The sequence below is a fragment of the Gopherus flavomarginatus genome, chromosome 17 (assembly GCF_025201925.1).
Source record: "Gopherus flavomarginatus isolate rGopFla2 chromosome 17, rGopFla2.mat.asm, whole genome shotgun sequence".
Taxonomy (NCBI): Eukaryota; Metazoa; Chordata; order Testudines; family Testudinidae; genus Gopherus; species Gopherus flavomarginatus.
Genome location: NC_066633.1, coordinates 4,633,481 through 4,652,277, shown reverse-complemented (window position 1 = coordinate 4,652,277; position 18,797 = coordinate 4,633,481). Strand labels below are relative to the sequence as shown.

The 18,797-nt window shown below is 48.9% G+C and overlaps 1 protein-coding gene across 9 annotated transcripts in view; it reads left to right on the top strand.

The window, feature by feature from the left end:
- The window catches only part of DAB2IP (DAB2 interacting protein), a 314,157-nt gene that overhangs the window by 244,794 nt on the left and 50,566 nt on the right, over positions 1–18,797 (top strand). For 8 of the 9 annotated variants that reach the window (XR_007770036.1, XM_050926821.1, XM_050926822.1 and 5 more), the window contains 2 exons: positions 5,168–5,266; positions 7,460–8,014. Coding sequence is in view for 8 of the 9 variants with exons in the window: in XM_050926821.1 (XP_050782778.1) it covers positions 5,168–5,266; positions 7,460–8,014 (654 nt within the window). In the remaining variant the exon portion in view is untranslated. Of the gene's footprint in view, positions 1–3,867; positions 4,012–5,167; positions 5,267–7,459; positions 8,015–18,797 lie in introns of those variants that run through there. The other variant, XM_050926827.1, reaches the window with a different exon arrangement.

Here is an 18,797-nt window from a genome sequence, read left to right as displayed (position 1 = left end):
CACCTCTTTTGCACTTGAATGTTTCCTTTAGTTATTTTGTTACTAGGGCACAGATTTTGTTTAAGTTACTGGAAAGACAGAGTCCCCTAATGTCCCCTAGAATAAACCTCATCCCCCGAAGGTCCTCCCTTTAGGCTCTGAGCTAGCTACTGTAGTGTCCTGTTACCTGAGGGCTCGGGTCTGACGTAACAAAAGATGTTGGTCTCTGCGGAGGTCAGGGAGAATGGCAATGGCTTCCGTGGATTAGAATTTTGAAAGCTTGGGTTCAAGTCTGCAGATGGCAGAGAGAAGAACCGAAGGTGGCTGAGACAGTGATTGAAAGCCACGACACCATTCTGCACGTGAGAATACTAATGAGGAAAATATGAACTGATGTCCCAGAAAACAAGCTCCGAGCAAGAAATGTCAAGGCAGAAGGGGCAGCCAAAGTCAGAGGCCAGGGGAACCATGACATTTTCTGTATAATGGATTATGAAAGTGCTGCAGGATGATAATGCTACACTGGGGGGATGTGGTGGAGCTAATCCCTGGACATCTGAGTCAGGAAATAGCCAATTTTGTTCCCTTGGAATGAGGAGGTGACTGTTGATGCTTGGAGGTAAATGCCCATCTGGTGCCATTCAGAGGGTTCCTCTTAATTATCCCCTCCTTGCAGAGCTGTGCATGGGGATGGACAGAGCTTCTGTCTGTTAGGCTGTTAGTTCTCTCTCGGGAAAGGTTGTGGCTGAATTGCCCTGTAAGGCTCCAAAACACTCTCATGTGGGGCTCTTGCCAACCACAGTGGGTGGCAGCTTTTCCAGAAGCTGCCTGCAGTCCAGGCTGCCTGGCATGCATTGCATGGGCCTCAGCACGCGACAACCCCAAACACCACGGAGCAGCAGCGGCTGTGTGGTTCAGAAGATCAGAACAGCAGGATTCGACACAGCTGCAGATGGAGTTACACTGGAGGATTAAGATGGAGAAGAGAACTGGCAGCACAGCCAAACTGAGCAGAAACCAAAACGTGCCAGGGCCATCTGCAGTGGAAAAAACCCAACTGCCTTGATCTGAAGCAGCTGGCTGTTTAAAGGTACAGTACATTATTTCTCTCTTAGCTGAACTCGTTTATTGAGACATTATGTGACTGATTGCCCAGTTATAGTCACATGCAGTGGGGCCAAATTCAGATCAGGTGTAAGCAGATGCATGCCCATTGAACTTAATTTGTTCCCGTGGAACTTCTCCAGCTTTCTAAATCTCATCCTCCTGCAAAATGTGGGGTTCGATATTTGTTTTGTTTTTTTTTATTTTTATCCTTCCAAATAACTGATTGAACATCCGATTTTTCTCTCTCCTAAACAAATGGAAGAAAGGTTTTCCAGCCAATATAATGATCTAGCTCTGTTGCATGTGCTGTGTGTGCTAAATCTACATTAGGCAGTGTAGTCTTGTGAGGGAGATTGGACATCAGGGTTCCTGCCTGGGGCCTATTCCTGGCTCTGCCAGTTGAGGAGTTTAGTAATTAGAACCCGGAGTGGGAATCGGAACTTCGGGAATGTGTTTCCTGCCTCTGCTGCTTACCCACTGCAGGCCAAATGCGAATCCCAGCCCACAGCCCCAGTATCTGGGCCATGTGCTAGAGATTCTTTCAGAGGATAGGAGGAAGGATGTGCAGCAAAGCAACAGCAACACCAACACTTTCTGGTTGCTATTGAAGCCTCAGGGCTGCAAATGTTCCTACCCACCCAACCTTCTCTTTCACCTTCACCGCCAACCTGCACAAGGGGGATGTCAGCTGGATAGGCATAGTGGCAGTTACATCCGCCCTATCCTAGCCCTCAGATAACCTCCCAAACACCTTGCATGCTAGCCATAGGCATGGTTCTTATTGTGTGTGTGTTTGGTACCCCTGAAGTCCAGACCCAGCCCAGGTACAGGTCACTTCACTGCTCTGTAATGTGGGTATGAGAATGCTCACCATTCCTGCTATGTTGTAGGCTTAACTCTTGTTCATGAAGTCAGTTCAGGCTCTTGGCTGAAATAGCTGATGGAATTGCAAAGTTATCGATTGTTGTTGTTGTTGTTATACAAAGATGAGCAAATTTCAGATGCACCTTATGTAACCCCCCCAATTTCAGATAGTAGCAAAATTCACAAGGCAGTTTTGTTTAACTAGAGGAACCGTCCATTCAGGGAATGGGGATAGTGAGAGTAAATAAGTGTTAGCAATTAACAAGTACTACTAATTGAGTTTATGCATATCCATTAACACTGTTTTAGCAAATCTAAAAATCCTGAAGTGAACAGAATACTGTCTTCATGGAGATCATTGATAGCTCATGAAGGTTATTTATGTCGCATGACATTTAGGTCACAGGTCAAAGTCAAGGCATTCTTGCAAATCTGGGGGAAATTGCCTTCAACTCCTAATGGGCCAGGAGACTTTCTGCTCTGACACATGCAGAATGCCCCAGTTATGAAGGGTTGTTAAGAGAGGAAGCCTTAGAATTTAACATTTGAATAATTATCCAGTGATCCATTGAGTTGGAATTTAATAGAATATTTGTTTGATAATTAATGCCAATTTATCAATGGGTAGTTATAAAATATAGTAGATGTACATTTTATTAAATAATGGTAAACAATAGACAATTGGTATTTAATTAACAGATGTTAGGGTAGAACAAGGGCTAAATTCCATTCTGATTTATATGGGAGTAAATCCTATTGGTTTTAATGGGAGTTACCTATGTCACTGAGCAGAATTTGGCTTTAAGGAGAATTTCAGCCAATAGCAATCCAAAAATGTCTGGTCCCCCAGGGATTAAATAGTGCAGCCTCATGGAAGGGCTGAATTCTGCTGTCCTGAGTCACAATTCCCCAGGATTTAAATGGGAGTTTTGCTTCGTTTAGGATTTCAGAATTTGGCCCCTGACAATTGCCATTCAGTGACATGGTCATAGCATTAGAGTACAAGACCTCTGTCCTCCAGATTTGAGTGTAGGGTACATTACCTGGTGTATACTTTGGATCTTCCAAAGCCTAATTACTAGGGTAAAAAGAGAAGAGACCCTCAAATTCCCCCACATTTTGGATTCCTATCTGAATTGAAGTTCTGCACATTTAAAATTCACCCCTCTATAGCAGTTAATGAGCAATCTGTAGGGGCATTTGATGCTATGTTCTTCTGTGTTATTTAGGTATAAACTCTGTTGTTAAGTAACTCCGTAAGTAACAGAGTCTTCCTTGATCTTTGTGCCCGTAACTCAGTGTTAGCCATGCTTTTTTATATGCAAAAGTGATGCAGTTTTGCACTCTCTGTTTTTAGGGAAAGTTAACATTCAGGTGCAGTGGCTAGACTGACCCAGAGTGCAGCTCCAGAGTATCTTCTGTGCAAATGGTCAAGATATTCTGACAAGCCCAGCAAAAATGCCATAGCAGGAAGAGGAGGAAGTGAGATCATGCCATATGGATAAAGCAGACCAGATTTGTTGCAGGAAAACCATGAGGAATGTAGCAGTCATACAGAAGCATGTAAAGATGCTAAAAAGAAAAGTGGGCAGAGATGATACAACCAACTCTATTAATGTGGAGTCTTCCATTCTCAACAGTAATTAATAAAAGATAACTCCATCATGCCCAGAGGAATCCTTTAGATTTCCAGTACTGTGCATGGATGCATGGTAATCTAGTAGAAGGGGTTGCTTTTAGCCATTAGCAGTGGTTTGAACTGATCATGAAGCAGAAGCTACCTGAAATTGGCTAGAATATCAAGAGTTGGAAGGTCTATTGGATCCACTTGGTGAGGGCAATGTTGGGCCTCTTCTGTTTTGTCTCATTTGGAAAATACCATAGAGGCACACGAAACCTCTGTTCAAAGGCAGAATATGTGTTAACCTCAGCCACAACGGTAGCCAATGAGATATCATGGCCTGATGCTGATTGCACTGAAGGAACAGATTAAACTTTGCGGAGGATATACAAAGCAAAAGAAGATCACGTCCCATGAAAGTGGTGAACCCAGCCTGCCAGGTGGGAAAACAAGTGCAGCTGAGGTAAAAGATGGAAATTCAAGGAACTCTGCAAGTAGGAGCAGAGGAAATAATACTCCAAGGGGGCTTATTTGAAGTGTGAGTAAGATACCTTCAGTCTGCAAACAGGGACATTCAAAAAGAATATTATTGGATGTTGACCGATGCAATGAATACAGTGGAGGTCAAAGCAGCTGAATGAAGTTTTTATGAATAATACGGAATTCCTAATGCCAAATCATAGTCTGTTAATTTGCCAGCAGGGTTTCAAGGACAGTTGTTTGAGGAATATACATATTTAATAGGCTTCAGATCTGCAGCTAGTTGGAAAGAAGCTGCTTAGGAATCTTATTGGCCTTCGTAGACCCCAGTACAGCAATTAATGCTGAGAAAACTCAGCGAGGTGAATAGGAAAGTTGTTGGCACGTGAGGACTCTTGCTAAGTGTTGCATCCCTGGCCATCAGGCAGCATATGCAGAGGTGGATTTACTCACGCCTGAATTTCTGTGCAGTGCGGGGGGAAGCCTGCTGGAGGCTAGGGAATGTTGTGGAAATGTCATTGATCTGAATCCATTCCTGGATGGCAATGTCATGGTGGCCAAGCGAGTCTGAGGAATGCTGTTAAACTCTCTCTTTCCTAGTGCAGTTACTGCCAGCAAGTAGAGGCGAGGAGTCAAAGGGACAGGATGCAGTGGGAGGGGTACTGAGGGGCTTGGATTCCCTGTTGGGGAAAGGAAAGAGGTTTGTCTAATTGCAGAGTATGGGCTAAATCCTGAGAGATGCTGAGCACTAGAAACGTGCATCACTAAGTGCTTCTCGGGATGTGGCCCTGAGTTGCTTTCACTCACTTGATGGCTTAACGAAGCTCAGACTCGAAGGGGCTGGTGGTCCCTAGGGTAACTCCCAACTCTGGTGCCATCGCTCCAGGTTGGCACTGATGTGGGAGAGGGGAGGTGGGATCAGTGTGTGGCCAGGATTAACCCCTTGTGATGCTCAACATTGTGCTTGAGGTCTCAGCCCAACTTGCACACTTGCCTTAGGGGCGACTCCCTTGGCTTGTGTTAATAAAAGCACCAGCCAGCCCCTTTTTTTAATTTCCCCAAAGCCACGTCTGTAATGTGCTTGTTGAGAAATAACCCCTGTTCCTTTCCATGCAGGTGACGACTTCATCAGGAAGTAAATGCTTCTCCTGTCGCTCTGCAGCAGAACGAGATAAATGGATGGAGAACCTGCGGCGTGCCGTGCACCCAAATAAGGTAGCAGCTTTGAGGAATTGCCTCTGTAATAGTTCTGCTCCTCATTATTACATTTTATAACCCAGTGCATGGTAGCAGCAGGGGACATATTGTCATTTTAGTGACTAAGTGTAATTGGGGGTCAGCTTTTTTCCGTATTACTTTCTGCCACTATTATATTTACGGGAAAGTGCCAATTATTTCCTGCCCTCTTGGGCTGTCGCTGAGAAACAATCAAACCTCAAGAACCTGCAGTCTTGTTTTAGTACTAATGATACTTGCTACTTATCTAGGGCTTCTGCTCCTCAGAGAGCTTTAACAGGCGGCACCTGGACAAACGGTGATGTCGGGGGTAGAATACAACCCTAGATATTCAGTCCCCACAGCAGCACTCTGGCACTGGTGGGGCTTGCGAGCCCCATTTCAGAGATGGGGAAACGGAGGCACAGAATCTCAGTGAGTTGCATATGGTCATGGAGGAATTTGGGCTTGGACATGGCTCCCATTCCTGTACCCGGGCTACCAGGCCATCATATGCCCTGTACCTGCAGCAACAAGCTCTTCTCGGTCAGTTGAGCATGGGAGGCCTGAAAATGTGCCCATACAGCTAGTCGAGGCTACGGGCACCTTAAAAGGGAGCCAGAGTAAGGACAAAGCAGATCGCCTGTAGGGTTTCACAGCTGGCGCACTCAACCAAAAAGCTGTTTTTGTTGCTCAGCGTGAAGGGGTTCTGTGCATTCATTCTTGCTAGCAGCAGTAGGTAACTGCGTATGCAGGTTAGGGGCAGGTCTTGGGCACCTGGCAAGCTGCTAATGCAGCCCTTAATGTCACAAAGTTTGGTGCCCCTAATGCAGCACCAGATTTTGTACCCTAACTGATGAGCCCTCCCTAATACAGGAGAGGAAATAGCAGCGTGGAGAGACTAACTTATCCCTCAGGGCATGATTTGTTGTGGTCACTTTAAGAGCATGGCAGCTGTTGCTGTTGCCACCTGCAGAGAGCTCTGGGAGATTGGGACAATGCGTCTCCCACCAGCGTCTCTAGAACAGTTAGTAGGCGGGGTTATTCTACGTGAATGTAGTTGAACGTGGCCCAGAGCAGCGCTGTTCAATGGGCACTCATTTGGAAACATGCCATCATCTTGAAAAGTGCCCTGCTCTGACTCTGCTAACTTTCCTCCTTTTGTCTGAGTTTCTAAACAGACTCTCAGTATCTGATTTGATATTTTTATCCCAGGATTTTAGTAGTATTGTATCATTTCCTGCGTGTGCACTTCCTGAGCCCACATCACCCCATTGTGTACTTCCAGCAACTGTGCTCTCCACTCTCCTAAGTGAAGCTGGGTCAGACCTGCTCGTTACTGTTATAGGAGACATCCAAGGAAAGCTGAGGGTGCTGCAGAATCTGTTGCTGGTGATTCACTATGGGGTGCTCTTTCCTTGAAGTCCTCACTGAAACCAGTACCCCTGGAGCTACCTCTTCGGGATGAGGTCATGACCATTTAGGGGTCATTAAAAATTCCATGTATCGTTCACCGCATTAGTGTTAAAGTGGCATCCAGGCCAATTTTTACTTCTGACTAATAATAATGGTTAGCTCACAGGTAACTCATTCAATCTCCGTTAATCCCCCCCAGTATTTCAGCTGAATTAAATAGTCTTCATTCTTGTCCTAAAATATGTAGGCAGTGATGCCACAGCCGCTGCTTTCCACCCCAGAAGTGGCTGCATTCCAGTCACAAATGAAGTGATCCATGTGTGGACTTGAGGATGCTTCTGTTCCTGCCATGCTATAGAAAAGGAAATGTACTGTTCCAGTGCTGCCACATAACAACAATGGAACAAACGGGGGAAAACACCTGTGCAATAGCTTCTGTTTTACAAAAAGTCATTAATTATTGGTAGGGCTCCTTCCTGTTTCTTGTGAGGCCTTCCTGGCAGTAGAACTGGAAATGGTACATTTTTAATTTGGTGGGATTTTATCTGTCTTGTTCCTTTATATTAATTGGCACCAGCAGACATGGAGAGCACAGTGATATTTGGAAAATTAACATAAGTAGTGTTGTTATGCAAATTCCTGAGAGCCAGTATTTCCTTAAAATAAAATGTAATTAAGCCTCTGCTCGTTTAGCACATCAGAAATAATTAACTCGTTTCTCCGGTTTGTGTATGTTTTTTTTTTCCTTTGACCTTTTTCTTTGTGTCCCTTTTCCAGGACAACAGCAGAAGGGTCGAGAATATGTTAAAGTTATGGATTATTGAAGCCAAGGACCTGCCAGCCAAGAAGAAGTACTTGTGTGAATTATGCCTGGATGACGTTCTTTACGCACGAACTACCTGTAAATTGAAAACTGACAACGTCTTTTGGGGGGAGCACTTTGAATTTAATAACCTCCCATCACTCAAAACCATTACAGTGCACTTATACAAAGAGACTGACAAGAAGAAAAAGAAAGACAAGACCAACTTCATCGGACAGGTGAATATCCCCATGGGCTCCATAACGGGGCGGCAGTTTGTGGAGAAGTGGTACCCTGTAGTCAGCCCCAATCCCAGCAAGGGCAAGTCTGCAGGGCCTATGATCCGCATCAAGTCACGCTACCAGAGCATGAGCATCCTCCCCATGGAGATGTACAAGGAGTTTGCTGAGTACATCACTAACAATTACATGGTGCTGTGCTCAGTGCTGGAGCCTGCGCTGAGTGTGAAGAACAAAGAGGAGATGGCCTCTGCACTGGTCCATATTCTGCAAAGCACTGGGAAGGCCAAGGTAAGATCCCCACATCACCTGTACAGTCCCATTATAGACAGACGTGAAGCAGAATCCCAGATCCAAACACCTCCCCAGCTACACATGGATCTGAACTTTGGCTCGGCCCTCCCTATTGACCATGTTTATAATTCTTCTTTTAGACAAGTTAGCAGCACATGTAGTGGGTTTACTGGGTCCATGTCCTGGTGTGCCCACCCTGGTTAAGCAGACTGTGTGTGTCATTGGTTGGGTCCACGGTGCAGTGTGTTGGAGGTGTTAAGAGAGAGGAGACCCCCTCAGGCACATGCAAATGGCTCCATTAGCACTGCAGTGTCTCTTGCCCCTGCTCTCGGATTGGTGAGGAACACACAGGATAGTGGTATTTCCAGGTGAGGGAGGCTGATGTGGCAGAGCTGCAGACTCTGGACGACCAGCTGTTTTGGGCTTCATTGGATGAATTATCATCCCCGTGAATCCCCTATCACCGGGCTTTGGGAGGGCAGCCGGCCTGGGAGAGGCTGAGATTTCTGTGAGCAGTTTCAATTTTTGTGTGTGAGAATAGCGGGAGGAGAAGAAAGGCTGAGTGACTGACTTAGTGAACCTCACTTCACAGATATTTTAGCCAAGCGCGGAGCCAGGCAGAGGAGTACGCACAGAGCATACCGCGGAGCGTACGTCCTCATGCGGCATCGGTATGACTTGGCAATAGTAGCCCAGCAGCTGTAGCGGTAGGACAAGGTGTGAATGAGACAAATGGCTAGTTTTTGTTTTGTCCATTAATTTCTCCTTGAACTTATCAGCTAAGGAGCGGGGGCCTTGACTTGATGTCTCAGCAAGATTTCCAAAGCCTCTGTGGTGCTAAGGAGACTTGCAGCCTGCCTGAGAACTGAAATTGTGGATTCCTCTCCTGTCTGCTCTTCCCCTTCTGCATGTGGAGATGAACGAGACCAATAGACTGGGTCAAGGCAGCAAAACCTCATCAAGGGGATTGACTGCCGGGGAGCAGGGAGCAGGGAGCTGCTCCCAGGTGTCCATTCCTCCCAGTTACAGGGTGTGTCTGGGCTGTATTCAAAGCCCCAGAAGACATACTCATGCCGGTGCTCATTGAGCTAGTACATCACTGAGGCAGTGCGAGCGGCAGGACGGGCTAGCTGCCCCGAGTACTGGCCTGGGCTCTCTGACGGCCGTGGACTTGGGTGTCTAGCCTGTCCCGCCCCTCGCGCTGCTGTGGCTAGGTTCCACTTTTAACGCATTAACTCAGTGAGAGCTGGCACAAGTACATCTCCTGGGCCTGGAATCACACCCAGCTCCAAATGTAGACGTCCCCACCGTCGTCTTGGTCACAGGGAGGAATATCAAACTCAGACGCTGTCCAGCGGCCCTTGGCATCATTGCCTTCAGTGGGTGCAGGATCAGCTCAGCCAGTGACTTGCTGCGATTGTTCCATCAGAAAGCACCTGAGGCCACCTCTGCCCTGGCTGGTTCTGCCGCTGATGTGGGCCTAGTCTGGGTTTGCTGGGACAGCTGCACCCACAAGTCGTCTTAGTGGAGACGCAGCTGATACCAGCAGGAGGGTGTGTATACATTTCCCCAAACGAAATACGCGATACCAGCTAAAGCACTTTTTGGCTGGCATAAATGGTTGTAAGAAAACCACACCCTGGACTAGCATGACCACATGGACCAAAGTTCTGTGCATAGGCCTGGCCTTGGTAGCAGTGTGTCCGTCTGTGGGCATGTCCCGCTGCTGCTTGCCCGAGTCCCTCCTGGGACCAGACCCGAGAGCCTCGGGCAGGAGCAGGTGTGTTTCCACGTGTCGGTGCCTCGCTGCTCCAAAGCCCAGAGACGCTCCACAGGGGAAATAGCAAAGAGTAAACAGGCTGGATAAATATCCCCCTACAGTGGGGCTTCTGCTTTCGCTGCCTGTCATCTATCCTCAGCATTTAGCACAAGGGTTAGAGAGTTGTCAGAGCAACAGGAATTATTGGAGCATGGGAGCCGGGTGCTGCATCTTGTGTAGAGGAGCTGGACAAGCAAAGAGAAATAAAAATAAAAACAGCAGCAAAGTGAAAGGGACACTGACTGGAAAGGACGCCCCCTCGGTGTGACAAATGGGGTGCTGCGGACTGCTCGCTAGCGTGGCAAACCCTCTGCGCTGCTGGTTGAGTGACAAGACGCACCGAGGAGACGTGCACGAGAACTTCGTGGGGAACAACAAGCTCGTGTCTGGGCTGTGCTGGGGGGGCTGCGAGACATGGCAGAGCCAAGCACAACCCTCCCGCCCCCGCGTGACTTAGCCAAAGGCTGGAACAGAGCTGAAGAAAGTCAAGAATGGGCCTGTTGGGTGGGGTGGGTGCTGGGCTGGTGAGCTGCTCCCTGGTCATCACTCACAAACAGCAATGATACAGGGCGATGGCTGGCTTTGTACAGGAAAGACCTGATGCCACAAACCCTGCTCACATGAGTCATCCCCTCTGGGATCCACAGGCCTACTCACGTGGGTAGGCAAGGCTGGGCGCCAACTCGCAGATTTGCATTAAAGACATTTTATTTTTAGTATATTGGGCTAGTGAGAGGTCAGTGGCCAGCCCAGGAATCCAAAGGCTGCAGAGCAGGCTTCCCCCACTGCTCTGGAAAGGGTGTGGCACCAGGTGGGAAGGGGACTTTTGTCTATAGCCCAGCCTGTCCCCAGCCTCTCTGCCAGCAAAGGGCTTAGTGGAGGAGCACTGGTCTGCGGATGAGGCTCAAATACTGATTGTTAACAAAACGCTGGTACTTCGGGCGGAAGAGAGGTTCTGTTCTTTAGAGTTTGTCCTGCAGAAACTGTGTTCTGCACTTCAGTGACCAGTGGGAGTGCAGACGGGCAGGGGCTGCCCCAAAGGGCCTTCAGCTCAGATATCGGCCTTTCCCCACTGTCCCCCATCCGCTCCTGGAAGCTTGTCGGGGGTTTGCAAGTGAGTCCTCCAGCAGCAAATGCTCCTGTTTTACCTCAGCCCAGGTTTGTGGGTCTCTGTTTCAAACGACGCTGGGATGCTGTTTAATGTGAGGGCCCTGGTGTGCACAGAGATGAACCCGGATCCCTGCTGGAAGCTGGAGCAGGAGGAGATAGCATTTAAAAAGCACTAATTTTAGAAAAGCCTGATAGCTCTACAGCCGCGTTATCGCCTCACTCGGTAGCTGTCTGTCTGGCCCTCATCACAGTGGTACTAGAGCATCTCCCATTCAGCCAAACACAGAAACAGCCTCTCTTCCTTCCTTCCCAGCCTGTAGGAGAACTAGCTGAGTTTGTTTGTTTGCCCTTAGTGTGGCTGTTGTGATTCTGAGGGATGGGCATCGGGAGAGCTCTGGTTTGGGGCTGGCTGGCCGCAGGTCCTTCAGACCCAAATTCCCCCCAGCTGTAAGCCTGCTGGCTGGCCTGCCTCTGGAGTAAGCCATGCTAACCCAGGGTGGCCCCAGCCAGGGGGGTGTTAGCATTAGAAATTATTGACATCAGAGACTCTGGGCCCTGAAAATTAGGCTGTGGAAATGATGCCCCATTTTTAGCCTTTGCTAGTTCATCCCTCACGGGGGAGTTTGTGAGTCAATGGAAGTGCAAGGGGCTAGGCTGATGGAGAAGGTTGAGAGCCGGCTCCTTAGTGTCTGAGCTGGAGGATTATTCGGGATGAGCTGGTGAGGCTGTTCTCAGATTCAGGTTCGTGGCTGAACTGGGTGCAGCACTGTGCAGGGAACGCATTAGAGGGCAAATCAGAACGAGGGCGTGGGGAGCAGTGTTTGCATTTAAATCGAGGATCTGAATGGTGAGTCTGAATGGTGCCCAAAATACAGAAATGGGATGGCGCAGAATTGGGATTGAGGGTGCGGGGCCTAAGGCCAAATGGGATTTGAGTGCATAGCGATCCAGGCTGGGGGCTGAGTCAGGTTTGAGGGTGCAGGATACACGGCTAAATGAGATTGAAGGGCCTGGGTTTGGGGCACAGAGCCCAGCTGGGTTTGAGGGCACAGCAATCAGGGCTTGAGGGTATGGGGACTCGGTTTGAATCAGAGCTAGTTTACATGCTGCCCTTGCAAGATTTGCACCACATGTGGTGGGCATACGCGCTGTAGAGTCAGCTGACAACAACCCCTGGCTCTCTCCCGACCCTCTGTAGCCTCCACTAGCCCAGGGTGCCACTCTCCTGCCAGCATGTGGCACGCATGCCTGCACTTTCCGAGGAGCTATTTCCGCAAATCTTTGCAGAGCTCCAGTCCCTTTCTCCTGCCCTCACTCAGCTGTAGAGCACAGACACAGTAATAAATGGCCGGTAATTAATTTTGCTGATAAAGGTTTTTTGGTGGTGGTTGACTGCAGTTGCGATGCTAAAGCAGCAATTAAAGATGAAGTGAGAGCTAAGTGTCCAGTGGATGATCATCTATCTGTGCAGACTCGTTAGCTGCTAATTGCTCCTTCTCCTGTGCTGTTTCAGGCCCTGATTTCCAGCACTGATTTTCTGTAAATATGGCTTAATCCTTCAATGAAGCATGTGGGGATTGGGCACATGCGTCCATCCAGTGCAGTTCTCGCAGATGGGCAGAGCCTCTATTGAACACGACCCCGCTGCCCTGCAGACAGTGTGTGGCACCGTGGCTGGCTGTCTGCCGCGTCCAGTCCTCACCCTTCGGAGGCCTGCCGGGCTACAGGAGGGCGATTGTTCTCAAACCACACAGTGATCGTTTCAAAACCGTGAGCCACTCCCCACCAATGGGGCTTTGGCATCTGCCATGGAGTGTTTCTGAGCCAGGCTCTGTTCTCCCTCCCTCTCAGGTGACTGATGGAGATTAGACTGGAGGCAGGGAGTGCATTTGCACGGACTGCTGTACAGAGATCAGCAGATCCCCCAGAAAGACTGTCCAGCCCCAGCAACATCTCTCTCATCTGTTGATTGCAGCATAGTTCTCATGGGTTCTGTTTCCTGCTCCATCACTGACTTACTGATTGATCTTGTCCAAGTCACATCACGGCTCTGTGCCTCAATTTCCACAACTTTTGTAAAATGTGGGATTTGACATCAGAGTCATTCTAGCAGGAAAAACAACTGGGATTCTGCTCTGCCTTGTCCAGCAGCCTGGCACAACCCGCTTCATTGGCCTGGGCATAATGTGAGGACCAGAAAGAGTCTCCCCTGCTTTGCAGATATCAGGGTAACATCAGGCAGTTGTTAGAATCTCGTGATGGTGTGGAAGCCAAGTGCAAGTAAGAGGGCGGAATAAATATGGCTCATGAAGATGTTTTTCTGAGAGCCACTTTCCTGATTGTAACCACATGCTGAGACTCAGTTAGCTGGGGGAGGAGGGAGAAGAAAAACGTCTAACGTCAGTAGAGAGTTTATACCTAAATAAGGATTTATTGACACAGTTATACCGGTACAAAGTTATACACCTTTATCCCAGTACAGCTCTTACCTTTGGGGTTGCATCGCTTAGTTAAATTAGTACAAAAACAGCGTCTAGACAAGCGCTAAGAAAGAAGACGCTTAGATCAGGGGCGTTGGGGAGGGTTAAAGTGCATGGGTGCCATGCAGCATTGCTGGCTGGGGCTGGGGCAGAGCAGGTCAGTGCAGGCTGCACGGAGCCAAGTGTTAGGGAGAGACTCTGAGCCTCTGGGAGCAAACAGCTGCTGAGCAGCACAGCTGGCCTTAGCATTGCAGAGGGGCTGAAAAATCATTCTTGTCCCCCCTTCCCTTCCCGACGCCTGTGCGCCACGAGGCACTATGCTCCCCCGCCTGCTGTCGAAAAGGGGTTACGGCAGTGTCAGGTACGCACAGTGCCTTTACTCTCTGTACAGCAGAATGGTGCCATGTATATAAATGGTCAATAACACCATAGGGTCCAATTCTGCCCCCCAATCCATGCACACCAATCCCTTGGAAGTCAGTGGGCCTGGCACACCCATATCAGAAGGCAAAATCTGGCCCACTGCCTTTCAGGCTGGCACAACACGGTCGTGTTGATTAAAATAAGAAATGGGCAGGAATGCCAAAAATACCAGCTCTGTGAGCTGATTTTCAGTGGCCCTCTGCTGCCGGCGTGGGGTTCCGTCCTCCGGCCCTGCTCAGCCTGCCCTGCCTGGATGGACAGAACCCCAGGGCCAGCAGCGGGCTGAGTGGGGCTGGCAGCAGGGATCCCGGCTGGCAGGGGCCGGCAGACAGAACCCCACACCGGCAGTGAGCTGAGTGGCTCAGCCTGCTGCTGGCCTGGGGTCCCAGCCGCCAGCCCCACTCAGCCTGCTGCCGGCCTAGTGTCCTGGCCGCCAGCCCCACTCAGCCCACTGCCAGTCTGGGGTTCCATCCGCTGGCCCCCGTAAATGTAAAATGTATTACTGGCACGCAAAACCTTAAATTACAGGGAATAAATGAAGACTTGGCACACCACTTCTGAAAGGTTGCTGACCCCTGCACTACATAGTTATAAAGGGGCCCTCCACCTGGTGATGAGGTGCTGGTGCCACTCCCGAGAAAAGGCTCCGGGCAGAAGTTCTGCTGTCAGTGCCTGCTGGGGTTCTAGGTACGAGAGTTTAGATGCTTCTCTTTGCTATATTATCCTGGTGCTTAAATTCCCTTCAGGCGCCTCCTAGCATGGTTAGCCGGACATGCACTAGACCTGCGCAGTCTGCCAAAGACAGCACAGCGGCTGTGACACACAAGCAGCAGCTCAGGCCAGCCACCCAAGCACACACCCAGGCTTGGGGCAAAATTGTATTAGGGCAACGAGCCACACTGCTATTTTTAGGCACTAGCTTGAGCAGCACTAGGGCGTATAGGTTTTCCTGAGCTGGGAATTACACCTCCCAGCTGCTGTGTAGACCTATCCCTGTAGGAGAAAGAGAGCAATGTGGTGTGAAATTACTGCAGGTCCTCAGGGAAAGCTGTAGCATTTTGGACCATTCCTGTAGACACCGCAGCATTGTTTCATAAGAGGCTCTGGGTTGAGGTGGGGTGGGATTGTTAACACTCAGGCCTGAGAACCACCAGAACAAGCTGTAGTGGCAAAGATTCCTCATCTCATCCTCTTTTTGTTCCTGCCTTTCCTCTCGCTCCATTTTCTCTGTGTCTGACTGGGCCTGGCCACACAGCTGTGCCCATGCTGCAGATTAGGCTGTGGAAAATATAGACAACAAGCCTGCCCCAACTCAAGGACAGCGCTTCTTTGGGTTGGTGTTTGAGGAGGAAGAAAAGTGTCTCCCGCAGGCGGTTGGAGAGTTCAAGGGGCCTGCAAAACCCTGACCAGTAGCCAAGGCAGAGAGCTGGGGAAAAAAGGGAAAGGCATTTTGATAAAGTTAAAAGCAAAGAATCTAGGTTTAGGGAGCTGCTCCGGCCCACTGGAAAGTCTGAAAAATATCCAGACCTAAATGTGCTCCGGTGGTGGGTGCAGGTTTCTTGACTTTTTTTATATTTGTGAAAAGATTAGCCTGAAAGTGGCACTGTTGTTTCTCTGAAGAGGAGGCATGGGCTTGTGGTTACACAAGATTTGAGAGCTGGGGCTTCTGGATTTGGTTATTGGCCCCCCTATTGACTTGCTATGTGCCTCAGTTTCCCCATCTGTAAAGCAAATATAATGTCTTCTAATGGGATGTTGTGAGATGTAATCTTTGTAATGTGCTTTGAGATCCTCAGAGGAAAGGCAGTATGGAAAGGTGCATAATCGTGATCAGAAATGCAGCTGTTACTCTCTGATTGTTTTTAAACCTGCAGCCCAATCGTCTCAATGCCTAAATTCATTACTGGCCCATCTTAAAAATATTTGAGCCAGTTCTATAAATGTGTTAACAGATGAAAACTCTCTTCCCCAGATGGATGGTAGAACAAAAAACACCTGACTAAGCTCTAACTGGCTGTTTATGTGAAATCAGTATTTCCCAGGCTGTGAAGGGATGAGGGGTAAACATGGCTGCTTCTTTGTTTGTTCTGTGAGGATTTGCCTCTCTGAAGCAGAAGTATTTACTTCCCTCCTGTACCAGCCTGCTGGAAGCTCCCTGCTCTCTCCCTCAGTTACTGGCACTGGCAATGCTGGAGTGAAAGAAAACGTTCTGCTATCAACATATTGCAACTCGTGCCCCATCCTCTCCCCTCCTGGCCCATGTGGGTTTGGCCAGAGCCACCCAGCAGTGTGGTAGTTTGGACCTCATGTAGCTTTGCCTGCACAGTGCTGTGCAGTGAATGACATGGAGGGCAGCAGGAGCCTGTGTCTCCTGAATGAAGCTCAGCAGCCCAGGGAAGCGCTGGGATCCCAGGACAGAGCCCTGGGGTGCGGGATGGCAGCTCAAGAGGGTAGGACATATCACACAGAGCTGGCTGTTTTTCTTGGAATATGCCCTGGGGTCCTCTTCTTAGGGAGGCTGTTCAGATTGCAAAGCAGCAGTGCTGTTCCCAGCCCTAGGATGCCGCTTCACTAGCATGTGTGTAACTGGCAGCAGCCATATAATTGCCCCCCCCCCCGAAGAGTTTATCTATTTGATAATATTTTTATAGCAGCCATAGTCAAGTTAATTATGCCTTTTAATTGGTTTTCTGAGCCCCAACCCCGCCGCCCCGTTTTCTCCGGAAAAGGAGGCGAGAGGGTGAGTGGCAGCTCCAAAGCACTACTGGGTTTTTCCAGTGTTGCGTGTTACAAATGTGGGCATTTCTAAACCATTCCTGTAAGAGCCATTCCCCTCTCACCAGTGAGTTCTGTTCATGCACTGCTGCCTCCTGCTGGAGGGCGGTGTTTTAGACTATACAACTAAGCACCTGTGGGTTGAATAGTCATTTGGCATCTTAACACAATATTCCTTCAATTGGTCTCTTCATTGCCATAAGCTAGGTCATTGCTAGAGTTGCCCACACACTGATCCTTTCAGTACCATGGATGGAAGTTACGAATGCCCCCACCCACTCCCCCGAGAGACCTGGAAATTGTTGAGACTCTGGTTTTAAAGTCCTCACTGGACGACCCCTGAAGTTTCAAAGGAAAAGGAGTCCACTACCTTGCTTGCCAGGGCTTGTGTGAAATGACCACGGTCAATGCAGATTCCAAGAAGTTAGAAGTAGGGATTAGGAGTCAGGACTCCTGGGTTCCATATGTTGTCCTTTTCCCAGGGCTCTGCACAGCTCTCCCCCCGCGTCACTCACTATTGTTTATATGTATTGTGGGAGCACCAGGCATGGGTCTGGGCCCCATTGTGGTGGGTGCTACACAAACCCAGAACAGGTCAGTCCCTGTTCCAGCTTCTCTGTCATCTTGCCTTGTTGCTGTCATTGTCCCTTGTATTGTACTGCTCCTTGTGTCTAGGACAGCGGCTTTCAACCTTCCCAGACTTCTGTCCCTCTTCTAGGAGTCTGATTTGTCTTGTGTACCCCAAGTTCCACCTCACTTAAAAACCACTTGCTTACAAAATCAGATGTAAAAATACAGAAGTGTCACAGCTTACTCTTATTGGCAAGTTGCTGACTTTCTCATTTTCCCATATAATTATAAAATAAATCAATTTCAGTATAAATATTGTACCTACTTTTCAGTGTATAGTACATAGAGCAGTATAAACAAGTCATTGTATGAACTTTTAGTTTGTACTGACTTCACTAGTGCTTTCTATGTAGCCTGTGGTAAAACTAGGCAAATCTTTAGATGACTTGATGTACCGCCTCGGAGTCCCTCCAGGTACCTTTGGTTGAGACCCACTGGTGTAGAACAATCTCTTTCCTCCTCCATATGCCTCATTTTCTCACCACCTGCCCCCTGTACTGCCTGCTCCTCCCCTGTGCTGACCACAGTCTCCCTTTGGAAATTCCCCAGCTCTCACGATTGACTTGTGAACTCACCAGACATGCTGTTGGCTTTATCTTTTTCCTGTTGCCTCCCTTTGTCTCTGTGTCCTAGCTTGTGTAACTTAGACTGAAAGCTCTCTGGGGCAGGGACTGGGTCAGCTATTACTGTAAAGGTCTATGCCCAGCGCTGGTGTTATGTCAGTGTATACGAGTAATAACACGCCTCTTCCAAGTGATTGTACAAAGACTAGCCTGCTAACACAAGCCAAATGCATTGTGTAATGGTCACTCCGGCAAAGGCCTGAGAAAACAGCCAGGCCTTGAATGTGCCCTAAAGGTCACAGCCTCTGGCTGTGCCGGGCCGTTAGATAAGCACATGATCCATCCAAGCGTAGAGTAATACACCCATAATACGCATGTGTCTGTTCCATATGCAAAGCATAGTATGACACTGCAGTCTAACAAACCCACAAAGCAATGCAACTGTCACTTCCGACTGAAAGATCGCCTTCCAGTACGTGTGCATTTTGCAGGGAACCTATTAAGCTATGTAATTGAGCAATTACCAATATGACCTTTTTAATTGCCACTTGCCTTGCAGGGAGCTGTATGGTAAATGAGATGAGCCTAGTGAACGGGCAGTGACTGCCAAGGTGGTGGGGAATGGCATCTTTCACGGATGGGGGACGCCCTGAGCTGTGGCAGAGCTGCTTGTGCATGTGTTTGACGAGGGGGCCAGGTGGGTAATCTGTTTATTCCACTGGCACCGGATGGGAGCCCCTGTGCACTGCATCTCTGTCTCCTTGTGGTGTTCACTGAGGGGAGACATCAGTTCATTGATCTTTATAGGGCTGCACTAGCTGCAAGTCAAGTTGTATTCCCCATGCAGTCATCTGGAGATACCAGTAGTTGATCCCACCAGTCTTGTAGGCAGCTGGGACTTGGTCATGCCAGAACCAAGGAGTCCCCCTGCTGACTGCTGACCGCTGCTGCCTGTCTCCCATTCTGCAGTGGCTGCTCTA